Source organism: Rhinopithecus roxellana, chromosome 1 (assembly GCF_007565055.1).
Source record: "Rhinopithecus roxellana isolate Shanxi Qingling chromosome 1, ASM756505v1, whole genome shotgun sequence".
NCBI lineage: Eukaryota > Metazoa > Chordata > Mammalia > Primates > Cercopithecidae > Rhinopithecus > Rhinopithecus roxellana.
In genome coordinates, this window is record NC_044549.1 from 56300881 (window position 1) to 56321021 (window position 20141).

The window sequence follows — 20141 nt, forward strand, 5'->3', positions numbered from 1 at the left end:
CCCGCCCCCGGCCCGCCCCCGGCCCGCCAATCCCTTGCGGCCCGCGGGAGGAGGGGCTGGTCGGGGAATGGCGGGGGCCGGGGCAGGCCGGGAGCAAAGGGGCGGCCTGAGCATTAAGGAGCCCCTAGGTGGAAGAGCAGAGCTGCCGGAGGGGCTCCGTTGAATCTTGTAGGGGGAATGCTTCAGTCCGAAGCAGATTCTCTCTGAGGTCTGTGGGTGTCACCTTAACCCCTGAAACGCTCTGCCCACACCCCTCAAAACCAGAAGGGGAGCTTCAGTCAAGAGGACTGGCAATGCATAGCCTCAGTGAGGGATGCTTGAATGAGGGATTTCCTGGCGACAGTCAGGCAACAAAATACCTCTTCTATCTGCCTCGCCCTTCCCAACCAGGGGTGGGGTGGGGGCGAGGGTGGGAGGGCTTCTTGTATCAATTCTGTCTCCACCCCAGATATTCAGAGGAGGCTGAGGCTGGAACAGAGAGGGCAGGGGTGGCGAGGTCAGGCAAAGAGTAAGGCTTGGCTTGCTTGAGCCTCACCTGGGGCCCCCCCAATCATGACCCCCGTCCTTATTTAGAAGGTGTAGGAGACAGCTGTCAGCCTGTCCACAAGAAGGGGGCTGGGACTTGGTGCCCTGGGGACAGACAGGGGTTTTAGGATGGCCCCGTTCTTGGCTGGGGGTTCCTATCCCACCCCTGCCTGCTTTCCACACAAGGCCTTGGTGCTCAGAGGCGGGTGGTAGGTGTTAAGGTCCCAGGTTCTGCCAGTAGGAAGCTGGGGGAGATGCTGACCTTTGGGGTGAACTGGGGGAGTTCTCAGAACAGCTGTGCCCCTTGCTTCTCAGCCACTGGCTCTGATCCGATTAATCTCATGGCCTCTGCTGTTCCTATCCAAGCTGGTCTTCTCTGTGTCATGCCTGCCCCGCTTCCCAGTGCTGGAGGAATGCCCTCAGAGGACATACCTGACCCTCCCTTGCCCTGGGCTGGGAGTCAGGACTCCAGGATTCTCTCCTGCTGACTCACAGAACTACCACAGCCAAGCCCTGGCGTACCTCAGTTTCCCTCTGTCACATGGAAATGGCTGTCTTTTTTCCTGAGGGGAATGGACAGAGGGGAAGCTGTGAGACGGGGTAGGGGGCTCAGCTCTGGCTGGTAGGGCTAGAGAGAAAAGCATTGGGATGGTGGCAACCCCTGAAAACCTCAAGCCACTCGAACTTCTGCCTTGCTGGTGACTGGAAAATGGGAAAGGGCTGCCTTTCACTCCTCGTCTGGAGCCGATATCATCGCTAGATCAGAGCTCACTTTGACTCCCACCCTCCAAAAGGACATGGTTCTGCCATGGGACAGAGCCATATAGAAGAGGCGCTGAGGAGGGTCTCAGGCCTGCCTCCCACCTCTCAACCTTCTACCTGCAGACACCCTGGATGCTCACAGGAGCTGTCTGCAAAGGGCTGGTGGCTCTCACTGGCAGTTCATGAGGGGCCAGGGCTGGCTCAAGGTCACCTGGGATATGGGTGTTGGGGTCCTCAATCTAGACTGGAGGAAGCAGGGGCTGGCTGGGCTGGGCTGCTGTGGGAGGCCCAGAGGCGGGTATGATGTGGGGTCCCTGGGTCAGACCAGTTGTGGCCAGGCTGGGGGAGGGGTTGACTGTTTGTTGTTGCTAGGCCTGGGCCCTAGCCAAGGCAAACACAGCTCGGAGGCCTTTCCCGCCACCTGCCGAATCTCCCGGCCCAGCCTGTGGTGGCCGGACAGCTGGACAGCTAGGATGAGGCTCTGAGAGCTGCTGGTCGCCTTCTCCCAGAGGCTGGAGGGAATGTCCATCCGAGCAACCGCAGGGTTGCAGGCGGCCTCTTGGGATGGAGGATGGGGGAAGCTTTATCCCAGGCTTCAGCCCAGCCTCCGCCTCCACTGCCCCATCTCCGCAAACTTAAACCCAGGCCTGAAAGACTGCTAGACCCGTGCAGCAGAGCTCAGGGCTCCAGGACCACTCACATCCTCCTTCCAGGGCACCGATAGCCCTTGGCTCTCCTCCTTCCTTTCTAGTAATGAACTCTTAGCCACTAGCTAGGCCGCCTCTTTTCACCATGCCACCACCTCTGTTAACATGCTGTCCACACAGTGCCCCAAGACCATCTCCAACAGCAATGCCCCATCTTCGCCTCCAACCCAGCCCTTCCAGAGCCCAGTATCTGTGTCCCCTGACTCCTCAGACCCCTGCAGCTCCTGCCCCCACACCTGGCTGGTCTCACTCATATTTCCCCACCTGCTCCCAGCAGCCCTCTCCACCTCTCCCGGGCCTGGCTGGCCTCGCTGTACACGTTCCTGCTCTTTGCAGAACTTGCTAGCTTTCTTTTTTTTTTTTTTTTTTTTGAGACGGAGTCTTGCTCTGTCGCCCAGGCTGGAGTGCAGTGGCCGGATCTCAGCTCGCTGCAACCTCCGCCTCCCGGGTTCACACCATTCTCCTGCCTCAGCCTCCCGAGTAGCTGGGACTACAGGCGCCCGCCACCTCACCCGGCTAGTTTTTGTATTTTTAGTAGAGACGGGGTTTCACCGTGTTAGCCAGGATGGTCTCGATCTCCTGACCTCGTGATCTGCCTGTCTCAGCCTCCCAAAGTGCAGGGATTACAGGCTTGAGCCACCGCGCCCGGCCTGAACTTGCTAAGCTTTCATGCTCCTGTGCCTCTGCCCTCGTACTTCCCAGGGCTGAAGTTTCCCTACCCTGTCCCACCTCCTTGGCAGACTCCTACTTGTCCTTCATCATCCTCATAGATCACCTCTGAGAACCCTGCTTGAGTCATCGTGAAAAGCCAGCTAGTCCAACAATGGCTGCTCTTGCTGCTCTTGTCACCCCACCCACACAGCCCCAACCCTAGTGTCTCCAAGCACTATCTCCAGGTGGTCTAGAAGTGAAAACGCCTGCAAGGTTGGAGGGCGCAAATCAAGGTGAGCCTGATGGCGAAGCAACCCACGGACTTGCTCTGCCAAGGGGAAGAAGGCACAAGCCAGGGTGGGGAGGGACAGGGCACCGTGGGTGGAGAAAGGAGCTCGGCTGGAGGGAAAAGGAGCCTGGGCGTCAGGCTAGCCCTGGTGGGCGGAGGGCTGCGTGCAGGGCAGCACGCTCCTTCTGGGCTCATGATTGGGAGTTTGAAATCCTCAGGAGAAGGTGGTTGTCACCCCTACACCTCAGGGTCTATTACTACACCTCAGCTGCTGACTATGCTCTGCTCAGTTTGGTGCCTGGGAGGCTACTCTTTGGGCATGAACAGGGCTTTATTGCCACAACACAGAGTGTAGAAGTATGGAGGGGACCCATAGACAACCCTCTTATCCAGTCCTTCCCCGGCCTGGGCCCCCGGAACTGGTGACCTCATGGCTAAGGCCTCACCCCCACAGCCCTGACATGCCTACCCTCTCTCTCCTGAGATCTGGCCCCCAGCTTCTCTGGCCACTGAAGCGGCTTAATAAGCCCTGGTCACATGAACTGTGCTACTGCCTGTGGGGAGGGCCCAAACCCCTAGTGGCCACCCGGCCAGGCCCTGACGTCAGCGGCATTAACTGTCCACCAGGCTTGTCTAATCTCTGGTCGGTGGCCGGGCCAGGTTAGTCCCGCCAGAGTCAGAGCTGAAGGCTGTGGGGGCCCTCAGGGGCACCTTGAGGTTGTAGGTCAGGTAGGGATGGTGGTGGCTGAGGTGACCACAGTAAATGCCTCCCACCTACAAGACTGGGGTGTGGCCACTGTGCTGACTCTGGGCCAGTGCTCTCTGATCCTCTGCACTGGACTATGAATCAGGCATCAGGTACCCATTGATCCTGCTCCTTAGGGTGTAATTACACTGGTGTGGTGAGCAGGGCTAAGCAGGTTTCAGGCTGGGAGACTCAGGGCCTTTCTGCACTTGCTGGCCATGGACAGGGCAGTTTGAGGCCAGGCAGTGTCCCCAACTCACAGAATCCGTGAGTACCGACCCTGAATCCCAGACCCCAGGGTCAGAAGCATATGTGGGTAGGACCATCTGGAGGGCAGGGTCCAGCCCCTGCATGTTGTTGGGGCTCTTCTGTCCCTTGCCCAGGAAGGCCGGGGAGCGCATTACCTTTCTGCCAAGACAAGGTGGCTATGCAGAAGGCCCCGCTAAGTCACCTCTCCTGACAGCTTCCTCCCTCTCAAGCCTAAAACTTCCAGCTCCTCAAGGCCTCCTATCCCATGCCCACTACCTCCCTCTGTCACTACCCGCATCCCACCTCACTCTAGCAAACTAGGGAGCGGGTCCTTAGTAGAGATGAACAGCCCTGGCTCAGTCAGGCCAACAGCACCCAGCAAGGGTCTTGCACCACTGGCCAGATCCCCCCCCATGCCCAGTCTTCTGAGCAGCACCAATATCACTGCCCACATATGCGCTGGCCTCCCAACCCCATCCAGTGTTCTTCCTGTGTTCAGGCCTGGGTGCCCTCATGCTCACCTCTCCAGCCTCCCACAGGCTCACAGCTCCCCACCACCTGGACATTGAGGATGCCGCCTACACTTAGCTTTCTGTCCAGCACTGAGTATCAGTCAGCCTCCTGGGCATCTCTCCCAAGCACTACAGGTCCTGCAAATTCAGCCCATCCAACACTCCTTTGCAATATGGGCTTGGTGGGGGTGTTGCCTGTGCTTGCTCAACCACTCAGACCCCAACCCATGTCACTGAGCCCCTCGCCTTGTAGCCTTGGTTTTGTCAGATAATGGAGACATAACCTATGCCTCATGGGGACCCTAGCCACACTCCTCTCCTCCTCCAAACTCACACTGGTTCCAGGAAAAATATGTGCCCCTATATACGTGTTCTAATGAAAAAAAATTTTTTTTTTTGAGACGGAGTCTCCCTCTGTCACGCAGTGGCACAATCTCAGTGCAACCTCTGCCTCCTAGCTCCAGCAGTTCTCCTGCCTCAGCCTCACGAGTAGCTGGGACTCCAGGGATGTGCCACCACACCCAGCTAATTTTTATGTTTTTAGTAGAGATGGGGTTTCACCATGTTGGCCAGGCTGGTCTCAAACTCCTGACCTCAGGTGATTCTTCCTCCTCTGCCTCCCAAAATGCTAGGATTACAGTCATAAGCCACCACGCCCAGCCTTAATGAAAACTTTTAATAATTATTTTTTCAAGAAGCAAATTTTGAAAATATTATTGGTTATTTTTGTCTCCATTAAACCCAGGAAAATAGAATTATAAGAAATTCTGGCTGGGCACAGTGGCTCATGCCTGCAATCTCAGCACTTTGGGAGGTGAGGCGGGCGGATCACCTGAGGTCGGAAGTTCAAGACTAGCCTGACTAACATGGAAAAACCCTGTCCCTACTAAAAATACAAAATTAGACAGGTGTGGTGGCACATGCCTGTAATCCCAGTTACTCGGAAGGCTGAGGCAGGAGAATTGCTTGAACCCAGGAGGCAGAAGTTGCGGTGAGCCAAGATCGCACCATTGCACTCCAGCCTGGGCAACGCAAGTGAAACTCCATCTCAAAAAGAAAAAAGAAAAAAAAGGCCGGGTGTGGTGGCTCATACCTGTAATCCCAGCACTTTGGGAGGCTAAAGTGGGTGGATTACAAGGTCAGGAGATCGAGACCATCCTGGTTAACATGGTGAAACCCCGTCTCTACTAAAACTACAAAAAAAATTAGCCAGGTGTGGTGGCGGGCGCCTGTAGTCCCAGCTACTCAGGAGACTGAGGTAAGAGAATGGTGTGAGCCCGGGCAGCAGAGCTTGCAGTGAGCCAAGATTGGGTCACTGCACTCCAGCCTGGGTGACAGAGTGAGACTCCATCTCAAAAAAAAAAAAAAAATTCTGTTTAAGTTATAAATAAAATATTTTAACTTAAAATAACGTGAGTTTTAACGTACCTACTTTTTCAAGTTTTTTCAACTATTTAATGTTCTGGAAAAAAAACAACCATTAAAAATACATAAAACGAGTTTGAAAGGCAACCCACAGAGTGGGGAAAAAATTTGCAAATCCTATCTCTGATAAGGAATTATTCTCCAGAATATATAGAGAACTTCTAAGACTCAACAACAACATTAAAATAATTCAAAAATGGGCAAAGGATGTGAACAGGCATTTCTCCAAAGAAGATATACAGATGGCCAATAAGCACAGGAAAAGATTCTCAACATCACTAAGCAGTAGGAAAATGCAAATCAAAACTACCAAGAGATACTACTATTAAAAAAGAAAAATAGGCCAGGTACGGTGGCTCATGCCTGTAATCCCAGCACTTTGGGAGACCGAGGCGGGTGGATCACTTGAGGTCAGGAGTTTGAGACCAGCCTGACCAACATGGAGAAACCCCGTCTCTACCAAAAACACAAAATTAACCAGATGTGGTGGCACATGCCTATAATCCCAGCTACTTGGGAAGCTGAGGCAGAGGAAATGCTTGAACCCAGAGGCGGAGGTTGCAGTGAGCCAAGATCGCAGCAGCATTGCACTCCAGCTTGGGCAACAAGAGTGAAACTCCGTCTCAAAAAAAAAAAAAAAAAAAAAAAAGGCCGGGCACGGTGGCTCAAGCCTGTAATCCCAGCACTTTGGGAGGCCAAGATGGGCGGATCACGAGGTCAGGAGATCGAGACCATCCTGGCTAACACGTTGAACCCCCGTCTCTACTAAAAAAAATACAAAAAACTAGCCGGGCGACATGGCAGGCACCTGTAGTCCCAGCTCCTCGGGAGGCTGAGGCAGGAGAATGGCGTAAGCCCGGGAGGCGGAGCTTGCAGTGAGCTGAGATCAGGCCACTGCACTCCAGCCTGGGCGACAGAGCCAGACTCCGTCTCAAAAAAAAAAAAAAAAAAAAAAAAAATTAGCCAAGCGTGGTGGTGTGAAGCTGTAGTCCCAGCTATTCGGGAGGCTGAGACAGGAGAATTGCTTGAACCTGGGACGCGGAGGTTGCAGAGCCGAGATTGCACCACTACACTCCAGCCTGGGTGACAGAGCGAGACCCCATCTCAAACAAAACAAAACCCAGAAAATAACAAGAGTTCACAAAGATGTAGAGAAAGGTGGACCACCTGTGCACTGTTGGTGGGAATGTAAAATGGTATGGCTGCTGTGGAAAACTGTTCCTCAAAATATTAAATGTAGGCCGAGTACAGCAGCTCATGCCTATAATCCCAGCACTTCGGGAGGCCTAGGTGGGCGGATCTCTTGAGGTCAGGAGTCCAAGACCAGCCTGGCCAACATGGTGAAACCCCATCTCTACTAAATTAGCCGGGGATGGTTGCGGGTGCCTATACTCCCAGCTTCTCGGGAGAGTGAGGCAGGAGAATCGCTTGAACCCGGGAGGCAGAGATTTCAGTGAGCTGAGATCAAGCCACTGCACTCCAGCCTGGGCTACCGAGTGAGACTCCATCTCAAAAAAAAAAAAAAAAGGGGGGGGGGCGCCAGGCGCAGTTGCTCACGCCTGTAATCCCAGCACTTTGGGAGGCCGAGGCGGGCAGATCATCTGAGGTCAGGAGTTCGGGACCAGCCTGGTCCCGACAGAGGGTGGTGAAACCCCGTCTGTACTAAAAATACAAAATTAGCCAGGTGTGGTGGCGCATGCCTGTAATCCCAGTTACTTGGGAGGCTGAGGCAGAATTGCTTGAACCCAGGAGGCAGAGGTTGCGGTGAACCGAGCTCATGCCATTGCCACTCCAGCCTGGGCAACAAGAGCAAAACTCCATCTCAAAATAAATAAATAAATAAATAAAATAAAATAAAAATAGATTCACCTTATGAGGCCGGTTTCAGTGGCTCACACCTGTAATCCCAGCACTCTGAGAGTCTGAGGCGGGCGGATCACCTGAGATCAAGAGAGATTGAGACCATCCTGGCCAACATGGTGAAATCCCGTCTCTACTAAAAACACAAAAATTAGTTGGGCGTGGTGGCATGTGCCTGTAGTCCCAGCTACTCAGGGGGCTGAGGTAGGATAATCGCTTGAACCTGAGAAGTGGAGGTTGCAGGGAGCCGAGATCTTGCCGCTGCACTCCAAGCTGGTGACAGAAAGAGACCCCATCTCAAAAAAAAAAAAAAAAAAGATTCACCATATGATTTGGCAGTTCCATTTCTGGGTATACACCCAAAATAATAAAAAACAAAGGCTGAGAGAGAGATTTGTACACCCACGTTCATAGCAGCATTATTCATAATAGCCAAAAGGCAGATGTAACCATTCATCAATAGATGAATGAATAAACAAAGTGTGGAATATATACAACCTTTAAAAGGAAGGAGATTCTGCCACATGCTACACATGGATAAACCTTGAAGACATGATGCTAAGTGAAATGAGCCAGTTGCGAAAAGACGAAGACTCCATGGACCCACACATCTGAGGCACTTAGAGCAGTCACATTCATAGAGAAGGAAAGTAGAATGGTGGTGCCATGACCGGGGGAAGGCAGGAATGGGGGGTTATTTTTTCATGGGTACAGAGTTTCAGTTTTTCAAGAGGAAAGGAGTTCTAGAGATGAGCAATTGTGGTGGTTGTACAACATTATGAATGTACTTAACACCACCAAACTGTACACTGGCAAGTGGTTGAGATGGTAAACTTTATGATACATGTATTTTTAAAACTGGCAAAAAAATCCCTACAAACATAATAGCAACTAAGAGCTTTCCCTTTGCTTCAGGCCGCAATATATCTTAGCATGCCTCTGTTGGATCCTCTGTTGGATTTTGATATTTCATTCGTTGTGATGTTTTGCATTTATTTTGATTTTTAAAAATATTATACTAATATTATTTATCTTGGTTACTAAATTTTTTGACATCGCCTTAAATTTTGCACACGAGGTGAGTGTGCCTCACTTCCCTCACCCTAATGCCAGCCCTGCAATTATGTTCCTGCCTTGAGGGCTTCCAAGACTCTCCATCACCTTCTGAGAAAGCCCAGGCCCTCCAACTGGCTTTGGGTACCTGTCCACGTCTCTCCTCTCCTGTTCTTGCTCCACTGAACTCCTGTGGCCATGAGCCCATGTTTCTAGGGCTGGTACAACTTCTGTCCCTGCCAGAATGAGCCTCCACCTCAAAACTCCCTCTTGATCCAAGACTGTCCCAGTGAACATTTTCCACAACTCCTCTCTCCTCAACCCCCATCAAAAGCCATGAGTTGGTTCCATACCCACAAGAGTGCCCCACCTTGTCAGGCCAGGTACTTCTTCCTGGGAGGGGCCATCTTCCCACTTCTTGCCCAGCCCAGCACCGGGCACTTAATAAATGCCCATGACTTGTGATAATTAAGCCCTCCACCAAGAAAGGACAGCTGGGGCCTGATGCAAAGGTTTATTACTGAGTCTGCACATCTAGCTGAGGGGAGTGCAAATTGTGCCCCAGCCTTGCCAGACGGAAGCTCCTTGTCCCCGACTGCAGCACAGGCCTTGGCCTGTGGACATAAGCAAAGATTTGGTGCTGGATGAGGAAGGAGGGAGCAGGGATGTGGGGACATGGGCCTTTGTCCCTGATAGTTCAGGCATGGCTCTCAGCTTCCCCTGCCAGGGAACCCTGAATGGAGGGGGCAAGAGAAGCTGCTGTGTAGGGACAAGAGGGTCACTCAGGTTTGCTTGTAACCCCACCTGAGGTAGACCCCTTTGGGCACAGCCAGGGCCTTTGTCCTATCCTGAGTCCTCTGGGCTAATCGAAGGGAGCTGGACTCTGCCCCCAGCCACCCCTCAGGACAGCCCGGCTATTGGCCATAGCTGATGTCAACATTACCCTCCCTTAACAGGCCATCCTGTTGTCCAGCTAGCCCAGGGTACTGTGTTTGGGTGAGGAAGTGGTGTGTGGATCTGGTGTCCAAGGACACAGGGAGCAGATCCTGCTGGAGAAGGCTAGAGGTTGCTCTGAGCCTAGTATTTGGGGAAGAATCCTGTTTTTTCTCACTCTGGCACCCAAGGGCCCCCAGGTCTGCCCCCTCCCCACTAATGTATTTATGTGGGAACCGCACAGGCCAGAGCTAACTTGGACTTTGGACCCTTTGGAGGCTGCCGGGAGGGACAGTCACTGTCTCTGGGTAGACTGGTGTCAAACTTGTCACATGGAGGTGGCAGGGTGAGCAGCTGGCCTGTGTGTGGGAGGGGTATTCCCTGTCCTTGATGAAATGCTGGGAGGGAGAGCTGTTTGTTGAGCCAAGACCCACCAGGTGAGTCGTGGGCCCCCAGGGGCAGGAGAGCTGCGGAAGATTGGTCAGTTGGGCACTGCTGAGTCACGGTGAGTTTCAGCTGCCCCAAGTCCTACCCGTTCCTAGCTGGGACTGGCTGCTGTGAGTACAAGAGGCCAGTGCAGCCAGGCGGTGAAGGGCAGGGCTGGGGTTGGGGGCATGAGGCGCTGAGATACTGTGGGAGGTATGGGGGAGGATCTGTGCCTCAAGGCTAGCAGGGCTCAGAGCTTTAGTGATGTGGCAGGCTGGAGCCTGGGAGTCCTGGGGGCTGATAGGGTCCTGGCGGATGGGGCTGCAAGGCAGCTAGGGCTACCAGGTCTCAGGGTGACTGACACGCATGAATTCAGGCACCTGTGAAGAGAAAACGAAACCCAGTCAGCATCCCTGAGACCCAAAATAAATGGGTTTAGGCATTGTGTGTGGTGGGGGTGGGGGGGCGGCCCTGGAAGCTGTGACACCTGAGGTCTTGGGGCGGGGCCAAAATAAATTCAATGGGCGGGACTTGTGGGTGGGGCGGGGCCTGTGGCCGTGAGGTGGAGCCTGAGGAGCTGGGGTGGGGCCTAGAGGCAGTGGGCTCCAGGATTTGGGGGTGGGACGCCAGGGCCGTGGTGTGGGGTGGGGAGCTGGGGCGGGGCTGGAGTATTGAGGCAAGGGGCTGGAGAGGGCAGCGACCTACCTCAGAAGAGGCCACAGTCTTTGAGGTTCTCCTTGATAATGATGTCGGTGACAGCGTCGAAGACAAATTTGACGTTCTGCGTGTCGGTGGCGCACGTCATGTGGGAATAGATCTCCTTCACGTCGCGCCGCATGTTGAGCTCGAGGAACTGCACCTTGATGTAGTTGCCGGCGTCCTCGTAGGTGTTGGGTCCTGCGCGGGGCGGGAGCTCTCACTCGGCCCAGCCCTTCCTTCCCTGTGCCGGGGGCGCGCGCCGCGATCGTGGGGCGGGGGCGCAGCCTGGCGACCGTGCAGACGTCTTACCATCGTAGTCCGGGAAACAGATGCTGAGGTGGGCCTTCTTGATCTTCTCAAAGAAAACGTCCTTCTTGTTGAGGAAGAGCACGATGGACGTCGTGGCGAAGTAGCGGTGGTTGCAGATACTATTGAACAGGTGCAGGCTCTCGTGCATACGGTTCTGAGGAGGGCAGCAGCTGTTGGGCACCGGGGGTCGCGTCCGACCCGCAGCCCCTGCTCTCTGGGCTCCCGGGCACGTGGGGCTTCCCGTTCAGCTGGCTCTCAGAGGGCGCCCCGCACTGCCCCAGATGGGCCTGCTGAACGCCTCCCGGCCTCCTCAGGCTGCCCGGGACCCGCATCCCCTCCCGGGCCCTCCCCACGCCCAGCGCGCCATCTCCGCCTCCAGGGGCCAGCAACTCCTCCTCGCCCCTGGAACACAGGCCCTGTTTGGCACGCACCACTTCGTCGTCCTCCACCAGCACCATGTCGTAGGCGCTTAGTGCCGCGATGAAGATGATGCAGGTCACGCCCTCGAAGCAGTGGATCCACTTCTTGCGCTCCGAGCGCTGCCCGCCCACATCGAACATCCTGCCGGGCCGCGGGGGCCTGAACCCGCGCCCCGGGCCTAACAGGCAGCATCCCCTCGCCCTGTGCTGGTCGGGGAGCTCTCGGCTGGGACTACTACCCTTTCTGCTACAGGGATATCCAGGAAGGGGCAGGGTCTATCGCAGGGATGGGGTCCCCGGGGCAGGACAGGGCCTGGGGCAGTGACCTCCCGGGCTGGCATGTGGATCGTACCGGAAGTTGAGGTCCTTGAAGGAGAACTGCGTCTCGATGATGCCAGTGGTCTTGACTCGCGAGCGCAGCACGTCCTGCTCGGTGGGCACATAGCCCGGGGTTACCAGGCGCTCCAGGTCGGAGAGGTAGCTGCGCGAGACCGGGCCGTGGGTGGGTGGGGAGGCTGGAGGGCCCCCTGCGCCCCGCGCCCCGCGCTGCCCACGCGCTCACTAGCCCGCCGAGTCGTTGAGCTGGTACTCCGAGGCGCGCTCAAAACAGGCCTGGATACCGGAGTCCTTCCACAGCCGCTGGATGATATCCGACATCTCCTTGGGCATCGTGCCCTCCTCTATGGTGTCTGCCATGTGCATCAGCTTCCGGGCGTCGTCCTGGGGGCAGGGTGAGAGTGGCTGGTGGCGGCCGGGGACTCGGGCCCAGCCGCGAGCCTCGAGTCCCCAGAGGCCCGCTCAGCCCGCCTCCTGGCACACCTGGCGTGCAGAGTCTCCGTACTGGATGTTGAGTGTGGTCATGGCTCGCACGATGGCCAGGATGGACTGCAACGTGTTGCCGTAGATGATGGCGATGAACTCGAGGCACTCTTCCAGCGAATACCCGTCCTGGTGGATAATCCTGAGGCCGAGGCGAGCAGGGTCAGAGCCTCGCGGGGAAGTGGGGAAGGACCCAGCCCCAGGGACCTCGGGACAGGCAGGGGCACTCACTTCATCTGCTTGACGATGGTGCTCTTCCCGGACTCACCTGCACCTGAAAGGGAAGCGGCGCCTCAGAGCTGCGCTGACCGCCTGCCCCCTCCCGCAAGGAGGCTGGGAGGACGGGGCCCTCCCGAGTTGGCAGCGTGGACTGGCAGCGAAGAGGCCTGAGCCTCAGCCCCCACCCCGTAGCCACACCTACCCAACCCGTCCAAAGTAAGTCCTGACACCCTGAAGGCACAAGGTTTGCAAATGTCAGGAAAGTGAAGAAAGGAAGCCAACCAGGGGAATCAACGACCTCAACTGTTCTGGGACGGGGAGGCCCCAAGACACCGACACAGACAGCCTTTATTATGCTGAGACTACAATGAAGAAATCCCGAAGCGCCATTGCCACCTCGTGGGAGCCTCTGGTACCGCATGCACTGGGTTATTTGAGGCGGGTAAATCCCTTGCTTTTCACCTGAAGGGATGCGGGTGTCTCCAAGAGGCTCAGAGGGAATTAGCGCCTTTGGGTAGCAGGGAGAGCAGAGTTGACATCCTTTCTGAGCTTGCCCCTGCGAGGGCGTTGGGCACAGTTAATGAGATTTTCAGCCTAGCCTTTCTGCCTTGGGGGAAAGTGGGACTGGCTTGGTTCCTCACCCACCTGCAGCTGGTTGACCAGACCCTGGGGAGCTTGGGTGGAGCCTGCCCGGCCCTCTTGAAGCTGCTCTTTCCCCTTGAGAGGTCAGGCAGTGACCTTGAGGCAGGCCTGGATCAGCCCCATCTCTTCTCACTGCCCATGGTCTGGTGGACACGGCTTTATCTACTCCCACTGGGCCTCAGCACCTGCCAGACCCGTTGGCTGCTTTGTAGATCTACCAGCCACAGCCCTCTGGCACCTGAGGGCCATTCTTTGTGGATCTGGGTGGTTCTAGAGACTCCCCACCCCCAGGAGGACTATGACCATCCCCTTCCCAAAGTAGCAGCTCAATAACGGGCTCCCAGTGAGGCCCCTGGCTTCTGAGCACTGCCCAGCAGGCCTATCAAACCAAAGGCTGCATGAAGCTTGCGGGAGCCCAGCCACAGAAAAGTCAGCCTCACACACTCGTGCAAGAGTGTGGTTGGCACGCACTTCTGGGGAGGGTGGGTCACCTGAGGCAGAGCTGTCTGGAGAGGGGCTTCATGGGATGTCCAGCCTTGGGGAAATAGGACACCACCTATCAGGCCTGGCCTTGCTTGGCCAGGGCTCCCACCCTGTGCCCTACTCTGTCGCAGGCTCATATTGCTTCCCAGGGAACCCTTGCTTCACAGAAGGGCTGCCTGCCTGCCTCCAGACCAATGATCTGCTGGCAGTGGCCCCACTGGGGCCCACACCCCTACCCAGAAGCAGCAGCTTCACGGTTCGAGCATCCTTCTCAGCATCCTCTTTCAGCTTCTTTTCCAGCTCCCTGGAGTGCTTCTCCTCAGCACTGGCCCCAGCCCCCATGGTCCCAGCAGCAGGTGAAGGGACAGAGTGAGCAGGTGGTTCTTCTGGATGGAGGGGATCCTCAGAACCTGGCCTCCCAGGCACCCTTCTGGCCCCAGGAGGACCTGCAATCAACTGGCTCTCTATGGACCTGTGCAGTCCCTGGTGGGGCTGCTTAGTGGGATTTGGGGGCTAGGGGTGTCCAAGAGCCAATCAGAGACAAGGACAGGTGAATCCAGCTCAGCCCCCCAACCCTTCTAATCAGGCTGGCATAGCCCCAATCCCTCAACTGCTGACTCTGCACCCCTGCTGTCCTTCTGCCCCCCTCCACCCTTCAGGAGAGGCCCTGGTGCTGCCCGGGAGTGGGTAGGGTCAGGGCTGAGAAAGGGGAAGGCAGAACCTTGAGCCCTGGGGGTGAGGACGATGGAGGTGGAGCTGGCAGCAAGAGGGCATAATTGGAAGAAACATGCCTGCTGCCTGCCCAGCACCAGGCTCAGCACCACTCCTTATCTTGTTGTAAGCTCACACTGGCCCTGGAGGATGGATGCCCATGTCATCAGCCTCATTTTACTGATGAGGAAGTAGAGGCTCAAAGGGTCACACAGGAGGAAGTGGTTAAGAAGGGCTGGGTGGCCGGGCGCGGTGGCTCACACCTGTAATCCCAGCACTTTGGGAGGCTGAGGCGGGCGGATCACAAGGTCAGGAGATCGAGACCACGGTGAAATCCCGTCTCTACTAAAAACACAAAAAATTAGCCGGGCACGGTGGTGAGCGCCTCTAGTCCCAGCTACTCGGGAGGCTGAGGCAGGAGAATGGCCTGAACCCAGGAGGCGGAGCTTGCAGTGAGCCAAGATCGCGCCACTGCACTCCAGCCTGGGCGACAGAGTGGGACTCCGTCTCAAAAAAAAAAAAAAGGCCGGGCGCTGTGGCTCAAGCCTGTAATCCCAGCACTTTGGGAGGCCGAGGCGGGCGGATCACAAGGTCAGGAGGTCGAGACCATCCTGGCTAACACAGTGAAACCCCGTCTCCACTTAAAAAAGACAAAAAATTAGCCGGGCGAGATGGCGGCGCCTGTAGTCCCAGCTACTCGGGAGGCTGAGGCAGGAGAATGGCGTGGACCCGGGAGGCGGAGCTTGCAGTGAGCTGAGATCCGGCCACTGCACTCCAGCCTGGGCGACAGAGCGAGACTCCGTCTCAAAAAAAAAAAAAAAGAAGAAGAAGAAGAAGGGCTGGGTGACACTGGACTGGGATTTTATGACCTGCAGGGAATCCAGAGAGAGGGAAACGGTGGGCATTGCATTCATCCCATATCACAGGCTGGAGCTGCCCCAAGGAGGTCCTCGGCTTCCAGCGGACTCTGGTGGGCATGCATATCTTCTCTGTGTGCCTCCGTGTATGTGTCTTTTTTTTTTTTTTTTGGATGGAGTCTCTCTCTGTCGCTCAGACTGGAGTGCAGTGGCACAATATTGGCTCACAGCAAGCTCTGCCTCCCGGGTTCACGCCATTCTCCTGGCTCAGCCTCCTGAGTAGCTGGGACAACAGGCGCCCGCCACCACGTCGGGCTAATTTTTTGTATTTTTAGTAAAGACAGGGTTTCACCGTGTTAGCCAGGATGGTCTCGATCTCCTGACCTCGTGATCCACCCGCCTCGGCCTCCCAAAGTGCTGGGATTACAGGCGTGAGCCATCGTGCCCTGCATTTTTAATTTTTTTTTTTTTTTTTTGAGACAGAGTTTCACTGTCACCAGATTGAGTGCTGTGGCGTGATCTTGGCTCACTGCAACCTTCAACTCCCTGGTTCAAGCTTCTCCTGCCTCAACCTCCCAAGCAGCTGGGATTACGGGCACGTGCCACCATATCCAGCTAATTTTTTTTATATGTTTAGTAAAGACTGGGTTTCACCATATTGGCTAGGAAGGTCTCGATCTCCTGACCTTGTGATCTGCCCACCTCGGCCTCCCAAAGTGCTGGGATTCAGGCGTGAGCCACCTTGCCCGGCCATGGGTGTGTCTTTTACTGGCACCAAGTGAGCAATAACTTGACACGTTCGTGCATGAATACCTGTGTGTACATGTGTGCCTATGTTTATGCCTTTGTGAGTGCATGTGCTTATAGGAATCATGTGCCTGTGTGCATGCTTATGTGTGCACGTGCATATACATGTGTATGCATGTGTGAATATGCTTTGTGTACTTCTCTTCATGCACACATAAGTTTGTGTGTTTTGCATTTTGTGTAGGTTTGCACGTGTGCACTTGCTTATATGCAGGGGTGTGAACATGCCTGTGTGTACCTGAGCATATGTGTGCCTGTGCATGTCCATCTCTGCCTGTGTATGACTGTGTGTGTGCACGCATGCTTGCAGGTGCCTGTGCCTATATGTACACTTGAATTTGGGTGCAACAAAGTCTCTGATCTGTAGAGGTGGCCAGGCTCTTCCAGACAATGTTTTGCAGGCCTGTTGTCAGGTGGAGAAATTGCATCCCAGAGCAGGTATGGTGTTCCCTGGGGTATGGAGGAATGGGGCTCACCTATCCTGCTCCTGCTCTCTCTGATGTGGGTGTGCCGAGGCCTGCCTGTTTATCTCCAGGGCCTGCCTGCCTCAGCTTAGGGGGTCTGGTGCTCTGTTCAGGTGCAGGGCTCACTGCTGAGAAGAAACTGTTCAGGTTGAGCCCAAAGTGTTGAGCTCCCAGGTTCTAGAGATTTCCCACCCTCAACTTCCATAGGAAAACCCAAATCTTGGGCTCTCAAAGGCTCCTCCAGGCACCCTGAGCTTCCTGGCTGGACTCCTTCCCTGGAACCTGGCTGCCTTTCAGCACTCAACTCTGCCACAGACTCAAGAGACCACAAGGGGGTGCTAGGGCCCCAGACACCAAGCACTAACGGCTATCTCTAAATAGTGTGCGTGGGAAGTGAATGCTGGCTCCTACCACTGGCTGGCAGCTTCTACACCCACCCTGTTGGATGATGGGGATCTGTCCAGGAGTGAGGCCGTTTCATTTGTGCTACTTTCAGCATTCAGGCTCCATCCACCCTCCCTGACCCTGAGGAGTGAGTGGGCCCTGGGGGGGCTCTGCAGCCCTTCGCACTGCCCAAGTGTTTGGGGTGGTGCAGCAGCCCAGGTTTGTCAAACTAAATGTGGTTTCTACATGTTGGGTTTCTTTAAATGGAGCCAATCTACTCCCTTCCCAGTCCCCCACCTGGCTCCCCAGGCCCACCACATGTGGCTGTGAATCCCCCGATGAAGGAGAGAAGTCAAAGTCTAGTCCCAGAGCCAGTGTTTATTAGCAAGATGGAACCCAAAGGCGGCTGTGGCCTGGGCAGCAGAAGGCCGCCAGGAGCCCCCACCCATCTACCCAACTGCCCCCAGAGCTAATTACTTGAAGTGGTGGACATAAGCCCTGAGGAGCCTCTACTGGCCCCAGGCCTCTACCACGGACTCCCTCCCCTCAGAGCTGGGGCCTCCCGTCAGCCCTGCCTGGGCCTGGCCCCTCTGCTATGCTCCCAGCCTCCAAGTCAAACTGGCACAAGGAAAGCTAAGGAGGTAGAGTGGGGTGGCCCTGCCCTGGTCAGGCGGGGAGGGGAGAAGGGGCTGAAGCGGCTGTCGCACCCAGGCAGGCTGCCTCTTCTCCTATCCCCAATAAATAGAGAATAAATACCCGGGAAGGGGCTGGCCATGGCTGAGTGGCCCCAACCCAGGCAGGGGCTGGCATCCTGTGATGGCCCCTTCTTCCCTTCTCTGAGTGCACTTAAGGCCACCCCAGTCTCCAAAGTGGTCCTCGCATCCATGTCTATGCCACAGCACAGGTTGACAGTGACAGCACACATCAGAAAAGATGGACAGTCCATGCCCCATTCGAGCAGGGCTTGTTCCCTCCCTTTGTCCTGTAGATCTTGGTGGAGGCTGTCAAGCAGGTAGACTTCCAGCTGAGTCTGGGGACTGAGTGGTCCTGGCCTGGCCCCACCAACTGGCTGAGCCTATTTAGGCTGGCTCTGTTTTCTGCCATCTCTGACCAACATGGGTCTAAGTTTTGGAGGATGCTGCCACCGAGGCAGGCTATATTCAACCCACCAATAAATACTGTCTTTGCAGGGGCAGGGTGTGTATAGAATATAGATATTTTATATATATATATTTATATATATATATATATCTTTTATATTAAAAGGGACAAGGGCTAGGCTGGCCCATGGCAGGGCTCAGGCAGCTGGCCTCATGTGTCCGGAGGGTGGTGCCGACGGTTCCGGGGCTTTTTCTGGTCCCGGGGCTCAGGAGACCGAGGTGCCCCTGGAGCCTCCCTGGGGCTGGGGGGCACATGGCGCCAGTAACCCTGGCAGTACTGGTGGATGAGGCCCACTTCTGGCTGGGCCAGCAGCTGGGCCAGCTCCTGATAAGGAGGCGTTGGGGGACCTGCGCCTGGGGGTGGCGGGGCGCTCACGGCCAGTGGTGGGAAGAGGGCAGCATGGACAGCTTCCCGGCCCAGTACATGCAGCTGCACTCGTGTGACGACGTGCTTAAAGTTGTTCTCAGTGGCTGTGCAGGAGTAGAGGCCACGATCGCTGAGCTGCAGGGCACGGAGCAACAAGCCCTGCTCTGTGCGCAGGAAGCGGTCCTCTGCACGAATCTGCAGGGGCAAGGAGGGGGGTTCAGAGGCTCTGTGACCACCCTATGGTCCTAACCAGTGACCAGATCAGACCACCTTTGTGGTCATTCTGTGTAGAGGCACCCATGTGGGATTTCCATGTGCCAGAAAAACCATATGAAGTTTCCACATAATGAGAGATATTTGAATAAGGCATCTGTACGGATTTCCATTTCAGGAGGGATGACCATAAGGAGGTATGGTCTGTACACTCTGCACAATGAGGAAAATTTGAAGCGCACACAAAATTTCCCTTTTTTTTTTTTTTTTTTTGAGACAGTGTCTGGCTCAGGCTAGAGTACAGTTGAATGATCTCAGTTTACTGCAACCTCTGCCTCCCAGGCTCAAGTCATCCTCCCACCTCAGCCTCCCAAGTAGCTGGGACCATATGCATGACTATGTCCACCTAATTGTTGTATTTTTGGTAGAGAGAGGGTTTCACCATGTTGCCCAGGCTGGTCTCGAACCCCTGACCTCAAGCAATCTGCCTGCCTTGGCTTCCCAAAGTGTTGGGGTTACAGGCGTGAGCCACCACACGCCCAGCCAGAATTTCCATTTAATGAGAATATCCAATTGGGATAACCACATAGAATTTCCATGTAAACAAGGACACCTGTAGGGCATAGGGCATTTCCATAAAATGAGGATCCCACAGAATTTCCACATACTGGAGCTCACTCACATGATGTTTTTGTAGAAGATACACCCCCAATGTGGTATGCATATGGAATTTTCATGTGAAGAGGCATACCTAGAAACACTTTCCATAGAATGAGGCCAGTCCCATGGAGTTTCCACATAACTGTTTTCACTCAAAGGATTTGCATGTAGGGAAGGGAACTTGGAAGGGGTTTCACAGCATGAGAGTTGCTCCAGATCACTCCTCTACTACATTTCACCACTGCACAAGGATTCTCACATCCATAGTGCAGCACTGGGCGCAGGCACTCACCTCTCGGCGCCGGTCACCAGGATCTCGCTGGAACAGCCACTTAACAGTGGCTTGGGGAGAGCGGGGCTGGCACTCCAGGAAGGCTGCGCTGCCGGCCACGCCATACTGCACAGACTCCACGGCATTCTTGTTGGCTGTAGAGTGAGCGGGGTTGAGCAAAAGCAGCATCACCTTCGGGCAGCCTGCTGGCTGCTTCGGGGCAGGCACCAAGGGGAACCCACTCACCAGTGTAGAGCTCTGTGTTGATGGGGCTCCATTCCTTGAGGGGGCAACTAGGGACATCCCATCTCCATTAGCCCCCACCCCCCATTAGCCATCAGGACACCCGTACAGTGGGGGCCCTGTGAGCAGCTTCGTGGGCTGCATGGGGCTCTGCAGTGTGAGCAGCACCCCACAGTGAGGCCCAGTATACTCACCATTGGAGTTGAACCCACGGCACTGCCTGATGGGGTTTCCATGCCGGACGTCCTGCCGGCGGCTCCGCCTGAATGGGGATAGC

General features: G+C 55.4%; 2 protein-coding genes across 5 annotated transcripts in view; both read right to left on the reverse strand.

Annotated features, from left to right (window-relative positions):
• Positions 1-8112: 8112 nt before the first annotated feature.
• Positions 8113-14199, reverse strand: GNAT1 (G protein subunit alpha transducin 1). 2 transcript variants are annotated; one of them, XM_010369356.1, is made up of 9 exons: positions 13964-14199; positions 12615-12657; positions 12384-12525; positions 12127-12284; positions 11917-12045; positions 11577-11706; positions 11146-11299; positions 10843-11034; positions 8113-9392 (listed from the first exon to the last, which is right to left on the reverse strand). In XM_010369356.1, exons 1-8 carry the CDS (start codon positions 14067-14069, stop codon positions 10844-10846), a joined length of 1053 nt encoding a protein of 350 aa, XP_010367658.1. In that variant the 5' UTR covers positions 14070-14199; the 3' UTR covers positions 8113-9392; position 10843. The 2 variants fall into 2 exon arrangements, with proteins under 2 accessions (XP_010367658.1, XP_010367649.1); XM_010369347.1 differs by having other exon boundaries at positions 8113-10517.
• Positions 14200-17308: 3109 nt separating this feature from the next.
• Positions 17309-20141, reverse strand: part of SEMA3F (semaphorin 3F) — a 34729-nt gene continuing 31896 nt past the window's right edge. For all 3 annotated transcript variants that reach the window (XM_010369366.2, XM_010369373.2, XM_010369379.2), the window contains 3 exons: positions 20059-20126; positions 19643-19776; positions 17309-18672 (listed from right to left, as the gene is read on the reverse strand). In XM_010369366.2, coding sequence (XP_010367668.1) covers positions 18262-18672; positions 19643-19776; positions 20059-20126 — 613 coding nt within the window. In that variant the 3' untranslated portion in view covers positions 17309-18261. The remainder of the gene's footprint in view (positions 18673-19642; positions 19777-20058; positions 20127-20141) is intronic.

Bases quoted from the DNA above. Each gene is read 5' to 3' on its own strand.
- GNAT1 (XM_010369356.1), bottom strand. From the start codon at position 14,069: ATGGGGGCTGGGGCCAGTGCTGAGGAGAAGCACTCCAGGGAGCTGGAA. The intron at 12,526-12,614 runs GTGAGTGCCCCT...CCTCGGCCTCAG, and splicing joins ACCATCGTCAAGCAGATGAA to GATTATCCACCAGGACGGGT. The intron at 11,035-11,145 runs GTAAGACGTCTG...CGCCCCGCGCAG, and splicing joins CTGTTTCCCGGACTACGATG to GACCCAACACCTACGAGGAC.